The sequence below is a fragment of the Thamnophis elegans genome, chromosome 2 (genome assembly GCF_009769535.1).
Source record: "Thamnophis elegans isolate rThaEle1 chromosome 2, rThaEle1.pri, whole genome shotgun sequence".
Classification (NCBI taxonomy): Eukaryota; Metazoa; Chordata; class Lepidosauria; order Squamata; family Colubridae; genus Thamnophis; species Thamnophis elegans.
In genome coordinates this window covers 145028302-145036220 of record NC_045542.1, presented here as the reverse complement: position 1 = coordinate 145036220, position 7919 = coordinate 145028302, and the positions used below count along the sequence as shown (strand labels likewise).

General features: G+C 45.6%; 1 protein-coding gene across 1 annotated transcript in view; it reads left to right on the top strand.

Moving 5' to 3' along the window:
- The first annotated feature begins 449 nt into the window (after positions 1-449).
- The window catches only part of SETD5 (SET domain containing 5), a 32966-nt gene continuing 25496 nt past the window's right edge, over positions 450-7919 (top strand). Inside the window, 5 exon segments of the mRNA XM_032209354.1 lie at positions 450-662; positions 1416-1474; positions 1698-1727; positions 1730-1762; positions 1765-1883. Of these exon segments, the coding sequence (XP_032065245.1) occupies positions 547-662; positions 1416-1474; positions 1698-1727; positions 1730-1762; positions 1765-1883 (357 nt within the window). The 5' untranslated portion in view covers positions 450-546.

Below are 7919 nucleotides of genomic sequence, written 5' to 3'. Positions count from 1 at the left end.
TTCTTGCATCTTAATATGTACTCCTACTTGTGTACCATCCTGATTCAGTTGATTTGTGGGCTTTTTCCTTTCCTAATGTGCTAGCTTTGTGTTTTGCGTGTGTATGTGTGTATTTGTGTGTATTTTAACCAATCTTGAAGTTTCCCAAAGTCCACTTTTCTTTTTTTATCCCCTTTTGCTTAGGTGCTTAGAAATATGTTCATTTTTCAGGAAACTCCTTGGGTTGAATAGAGCAACAATTATTCCCTTAGTTTTAGATTGAATCCCAGATTAAGTATATGATCCTTGTTATCATATATTTGATCACCTTCAAAGCTTCTGTGTTGCTTCTTTAGGCTTTGCGATGCCTTAGTAAAGCTTGTGGAATTTTGTAAGCCGTTCCTTTTCTTTTACTATTATTCTTACCCAAGATTGAAAACAGCACTGATGCAAACATTTTTTTTAGGATCATAATTATGGAGCTCCTCCTCCTCCGACCCCTCCTGCATTCTTCCCCCCTGTCCAGACCATCATCCCACGTGCAGAACTGAATGGGCTGCACTGCTCATGATTGAGGAGAATTCTGGTGACACAGAGAGCTCTTCAGAGGCAGAATCTATTCCTAGCTGGTGTCACTGCAGTCTCTCCCAAGATGGCTTCCTCATCAAGTGTGAAAAATGCAGGTAAGTTCCAGGTGTGTGGGTAACCAACTCAATGAGAAATGTGAAGGAGGTTTCAAGATTATTATCTTGTGACCATTCTCTTAATTCCCCATTGACTGAGCCTGTGATTCATTATTGTGGTATGGAGTAAAGGAACTAATTGGCAGTGAAGTAAAAAGAAAAAGAAAAGAAAACATAATTCCACAACACAGAGACAAAACAGTGCAATTTAATTAGGTGAAATTTGCCAAGGAGACTTCCTTGTTTCAGCCAGCCAAATATAATTAGTAATCTCTCCTGGATTTTACTATGGAGTTAGATATATTTTTCTAATCACATTTAGAGTTATAGTTGAAGAAGAGATTAGTAATCCACCAGAAATTCTCATATAGAAGTGAAATTGGGAGTCTCAGTTTCAGAGGTACACTTGAGTCTTTCTTACCCCTTCAGATTATCCCTAGCCCAGAATATTTAATTGTCACATTTTCATACTCTTTAAGGCTTATGAATGTCTTCTTTCTAGAACCAGAAGACAACATTCTTTGGGAGTATGGAAGTGCGTTGGTTGCTTAACACGTTAATGGTTGAAGAAAATGGCCTAGCATGTTGATAAATAAGTTCTGATAGCCATTAAAGGCACGTAAGGTTTATGTAACTCTTCAAGATGAAGTCAGCAGGTATTCCACTGAAGGACCAAGTCACTGTAGTCCACTTTCATTTTAGGCAGTGCTGCCAGTGACAGTGCCAGTATCAGATTCTGTCTTTCTTTTGTAGGGGAATTGGCAGGGGGAAAGTAATCAGATTTCGTCGTAGGAAGCAAGACAACGTGTCAGTAAGTTCAGTCTATTTACTGCAAACAGATCACTGAGATTTATGAATCAGCATTTATCCTGGTAAAAGTATTTACTATGTCTCCTTCCTGTAGTAATACAGTGCAAATTGTTATCATGAAAGGCGGGCAGCACGGCATCTCTTCTTTAAAGTCAAGCTGAAGAGCAGTGTGACAATTTCTTCCTCCAATTATGAAAGTTGTCAGTGTGATATTTTCCTTTGTAGGTGGAGATAGCAGTGCAACAGAGAGCTGGGATGAGAGCTCTCTCCCTCCACAGTGTTGTATACTGCTACCAACACACTCCTACGAGCATCACTCTGACAGTCAATCGAGTCTGTAGAACCAACCCTAAAAAGAGACAAAAGGAATACAGAAGAGCTCGTACAGCACCAAAAGCTAAAAAAATCAAGGTATGTGAACAGAAATGGCTGTTGGAGTCTCAAGGCATTTGCTAAGGCAAGAGATTGGGAGTTTGGCTTAGATTTTTCCCCCCCATTCATCTTCCTCAAGTGACACATAACCTTCCACCAAGGAGAAAGAAAACATGGATGTTAGCTTTTAGGTTGGGCAGACTTTCTCCTCATGTGGACTAGTAGTAAACATTACAGACCAAATGCCCAAGAAGGCACTCTGTGCTTCATTTTGGCTGTGGGGGGGAAACTCTTTGCAGAGCTGTAGATGAGGGCAGGGGCATAGCTTGCCCAGAAGGAAAAAAATCTTATAAAAAAGAAGCATAATTTAATCAATTTATTTTATAATAACCTGGCAAATGACTAATACGATTTTAGTCAGGCAGTCCAAAGGTGTTTAGATTAATGCTGATCACTTGCACATTTTTGAATGTGTACCAGTATCGCAATGGAATATGGTTAATAAAATGTTGATTTGTCTCATTTCAATTTGTTCCCTAGTTAAAACCTTCTGTTGCCCTATTAAATTCTTTTAGCTCAAAATTTTAGATTTCTGATCTGAATTTCCACAGGCTGAATACTATGGCTGATGTAGCAGGTACAAATTTTGAAAGTTTATTCTTTTGGGCCACAAGCCGCCTTTGGCACGAGAGCAGCACACAGATTTAATAAATAATAATAATTTGGAATTCAAATAGAACTCCGTGGACATGATGAGGAAATTGTGGCTATGTGGGCGAGTGGATGGTTGGAATTACCCATTCATAAAATTACTGTCAGGATCACAGCTTATTTTATGATGGGTGTGGCCAGTCACATGCTCTTTTCCAGAATGGTAAACTTGGAGTAAAAGTAGTTTGCCCAGCAAGGATATAAAATGAGGCCTGTGTTACAAAACACAAAGCCACACTCTTAAACTGCCTCACATGATTTAAAATGTCTCTAAACATCTCTCAGAAATATTATGGGCAGTAATAGAGGTGCCACAAAGCAGCAATTTGAAAGAAAAAGTATTTTGCAGAAATTAGATGGAGGTTGAACAACCAGTCTTAGGATATGCATGAATTTGGATTCTTGCACCAATCAGGGAATTAAACTTAATGACCTCAGGGTCTCTTAATATTGTCTTAGTCACTTGCAAAAGTGATATTTGATGGAATGAAAAGTTTACTGGAACATTGAAAAAAGACCCTTCAATGTTGGTTGTGTTGTGTTGAGTCCTTTCCATTCACAGTAGGTGCTAGAAAGCAAATATGTATATTAATACGGTATTTTCACAGTAGGAGCACAGAAGAATGTAAAGTCATGAGTTTCTAAGCCCTTGCAGTTTTAAACTTGCTTATAAGCTAATTATTGATAAATTCTTAGAGCACAAGTTATAGAAATGCTGCTGAGATTTTGGCTCAAATGAGTTTGTAATAATAGCAGCTATCATTGAAAGCATTTAAATGGTGACGTTTAATCTATGTAAGCTTAATTATTCAAGTCTGGAAATATACAAAGTAAGAAGAAGTATCTTCAGATGCCTGGTGAAACGACTTACATTTGCACCAGCTCTGTAGTTACATGACAAATGTTTTTAAACGTGTCCATGCAGACCCTATCTTATTGATGGCAAGAAATAAACACTCTTCCAGAGGGAATGTTTTTTAATATCCTTATCCATTGTATATTTCAGGGTGATTATCATGCTTTGTCATTAGAACAAAACACTATTGTTTTTTTATTTTTATTTTAAGCACCGCGCTTAAAAGCACTGAGCCATTTGGAGACATAACCTTATAAACTGGTTATAATTGATTCTGTCCTGTTATGTACTATGTCCTCTGATGACTGTCTAGACCCAAAAACCCATATTTTGGGTGGAGAGCAGGGGAAAAAACCAAGGAGTGATACATGGAAAAGCAGGCTGGCCAGATCAGGCAATAGCAATAAGCAATAGCAGTTCGACTTATATCCCGCTTCATAGGGCTTTCAGCCCTCTCTAAGCGGTTTACAGAGTCAGCATATATTGCCCCCCAACAACAATCCGGGTCCTCATTTTACCCACCTCGGAAGGATGGAAGGCTGAGTCAACCCTGAGCCGGTGAGATTTGAACAGCCGAACTGCAGAACTGCAGTCAGCTGAAGTAGCCTGCAGTGCTGCATTTAACCACTGCGCCACCTTGGCTCAGTCAGAAAAGAGTGCCCTGTTAGGTTTGCTGCTAAGTGAACAGAGGGCAGATAACACCAGCCTCGCCCTTACCCTTTTTCCCCCTCAGCGGCTTGAGAGGTTTGCTTCCTGCTCTTCCCTCCATCACTGCAGTTCAACCACGGACCACCTGAAAACAGCCATTCTGTGCAGAGAACGATTCAAGCACATAATTTTATACACTTCCCTGAAAACTGAAGGAGTGTTGGGAAGGGTTTTGCCAGGTCTACACATGTAAGAACAACCTAGCATTTTCCTGGGCGCTGCTCTGGAGAGTCCAAGCAAGCAAGGGTTAAATACAGCCAATCTGCCCAGGACTGAATTGAAACTTTAAGCCACGCCTCTGGTGCTGACCATCCTCAGTTTTTTTCAATTCAGTCAGCCCAGTGGATGTGCTTAGAGTTTCTTTTTCATTCCTACAGGCCTCCAAGCTGGTGTCTCCTAGGGAGCCCTCTCTTGAAGCCCAGCCCCGCCAGGGGCATCCCATTTCTGAGAGTGAGGAGGAAGGGCAGAGTTTTCTCCCACTGCTTTCCTTGCCATGGCAAATTCCCCAGGACCCTTGATGGCAGACTAGGCAGACCTCTTTGCTTGTCCTTCAGACTTTGAGGAAGAGTCAGCTCCTGTGGGTCCTCTGGCGCCCCAGCAGCCAGTCGCCAACCTTCTTCCAGGGTTCGGCCCTGTGGAGGATCAGGGTTCCAACCTCTCAGCAGAGATGCAAGACGTCATAGCCAAGGCCATTTCCCAGGGCATAGAGGTGGGCATGCTGCAGCGGGCCAAGCATTCACGTAAGTCCCGGCCTCTGCCGGCCCAGGATCCCTCTTAAGAGGCGTCCTTGGCCATTTCACCTCAGTCTCCCCATTCTTCCCTGGCCAGTGAGAATTCTGACTGGGAAGAGGACATCCTCCCCAGACCGGAAACCTGAGTTCTTGGGGGGGGGGGGGCGAAGGAGCTGCTTCCGACAAACACACCTTTTCTGGTTTGTTTAAGCTGGTCAATTGCAAGACTATTTTGAACAAGGCTAGGCCTCAACCCGCTTGGGTTCCAGCCCCACCCTCACCCCACCAGCTCAGGCAGCTCCTGATCCTGTGGACCTTTCCGAAGGGCTCTTCGAAGAGCCGGTGCAGGTGCAAGAGATAGTACCTGTTCCAAGTTGTTCTTAATGTTGTGCAGAAGCAATGGGCACGACTGGGGCATCCTTGCTACACCTAGCGGTTAATGATAAGAAATTGTACACGGGATGCAAGTCTAGAGGACTACTAAAATTACCACCTGTAACCCTCCTGTGCAGCACCTACCTCCGCTTCTGTGCTCCCACCTGATCTCCTGGAGGGACTCAAGGCGGAGGACAAAAATAACTGAGAACGCCTGTCATAAAACTCATCAGGCGTTGGCTTGGGCAATTAAAACGTCCGCCTCTGCGTCCGTCCTTTCTAGGGCCTCCCTTCTCTGGCTGAGGCAATTACTCACCAAATTCCGGCCGGGTATACCAAATTAAGACAGTATGTCAATAAAATCATTGCAGCGACAGAGTATACCACTGACGCCACCTGACACTGCTGAATTGGCATCTAGGGCCTTGGCTTCCAGTGTCACCACATGTCACCTTTTTTGGCTCGACACTGGAACGTGGACATGCGGTCGAAGTGGAAGTTGCATCTGCCCCTTTAAGGGGACAAGCTTTTTGCGGAGGGTCTGGATCTGGTCCTTGTGGAAAACAAGGACAAAAGAAGATCATGCCAATTGCTCACTAAGAAATCTGACCGGAAGGGTTCAAACTCCTACAGGAGGCAGCCCTTTCAGAACACGGAGACCCTCCACTAGCTCCGGTTCCTTTCGTTGTCCCTACTCACAGCACACCGACAGGTCCCAGGACCATCTGCCCTTTCGTGACAAGGGTCACCAGCAGAATTTTTCCAAATGCCCTTTTGAGTGGGGGTCTGGTTCCAGGCCTTTCAAGGAGATATAAGTAAACCACCAACGGACGGCTCCCATAGGAGGGTGTCTCCAGCTATTCCATGCCCAAAGGGAGAGGATCATGTCGGACCAGTGGTTCCTACAAACAGTTCACATAGGTCTGACTTTAGAATTCCTTCCCCTCCCCCGCACCACTTCATATCGTTGCCCAACCCCCTCGTGTCCCGTCAAGAGGGCTCTCATAGAAATGGAGATCATCTCAGGGACATCAGGCCATAGAACCGGTTCAGTCAGGTCAGGAAGGGACAGGCTTCTACTCCATTTCTATTCCTAGGCCCAAAGAATTCTTGGGTGTGGAGGGGAATCCTCGACCTAAAGAAGCTAAACCATCATAGCTTACAGGAGGTTCAAGATGCAGTCCCTTCAGTCCATCCTGGCCTGCATCAGGCCAGGGAACTTGCTACCTCCATAGATCTCAAAGAGGCCTACCTCCCACGTCCCCATCGTCGCAAAGCTCATCACAGGTTCCTGAGATTCTTTTATGCAGGCCGCCACTACCAGTACCAGGCCTTGCTTTTCGGCCTGTCATCGGCTCCCAGAATGTTCACAAAGATTCTCACAGCAGTGGCGGCCTTTCTCAGATCCCGTCCAGTGTGACTTCACTGCTACCTTGACGACGTCCTCATCCAGTCGTCGTCGCACCACCAGGCAACGTAAGACCTGAATTACACGATGAGGATCCTTCAAGACCACGGCTTCTCCACGGGCGACCATTCGGAGTGACAACTACATCCGGACCTGTTCCACCGCCTGTCTTAGAGGTTCAGCCGCCCACTGGTCGATCTATTTGCCATCCCAGAGAACACGCACCTTCCCAGGTTCTTCGCCAGGTACTACACTCCAGAAGTCAAAGGGGTCAATGCCTTTCACTGCCCATGGGCGTCAGATCTACTATATGCGTTTCGCCATTGCCGCCTCTTCCCAGAGTCACGAAGATCCTGTCGGAGGGAGCAGAGGCCTGCTCGTAGCCCCGTTCTGGCCCAGACAAACCTGGTTCACCGACCTGGTGAGTCTCTCTGGTCAATCCTCTTGGGTGGATTCCCCAACATGAGGTCTCTCTCAGCCAGGAGGCGCGTCAACATCTGGAGCCCCAGTGGCTACAACTAGCCGTCTGGCACTTGAGAGGGACCTCCTGAGCAGGGGCAGCCTCTCCACCAAGGTCATCCACACAATTCAAGTGTCCAGACGGCCCTCCATGACCAGGATCTACAACCCACCTAGAGATCATTTGACACCTGGTGTACTCTCATGCTGTAAGGGTGACCTCGGCTACCGTTCCACAAATATTGGACTATTTGCAAGATGGACTAGACTAGGGCCTTGCGCCTAAACACACTCAGGCATCAAGTGGCTGTGTTATCCACGATACTTGCCCCAGATGACCATTCATCCCTTGGAAGTCATCCCACTATCCGTAGTTTCCTGAGGAGTGCAACCAACCTGAGGCCCCTGGTGGTCCACAGATACCCGTCATGGGACCTCAACGTAGTCTTACGAACCCTGATTGGTCCACCATTCGAACCGCTTTGTACCGCCAGCCTTAAGCATTGACGTTTAAAAACTGCCTTTTCAATTGTTATCACTTCTGCACAGCGTATTTCAGAGTTGGCAGCCCTGTCGGTTCGCGAGGACTTGTGTTTGATACAACCGGACAGGGTGGTCCTCGACTGGACCCAACATTTATTCCTAAGATTAACTCCTGGTTCTACTTGGCCAGGAAGTCATTCCTCCCAGATTTTTGTCCGCATCCCATGAAAGGCCTGGAACATCCTAAGGAGAAAAGATGGCATGCTCGATGTCCGTAGAATGCTCTTCAGTATATCAAGTGCACAGCTGCATTTCGGTGTTCCGAATCACTTTTTGTTTCATTT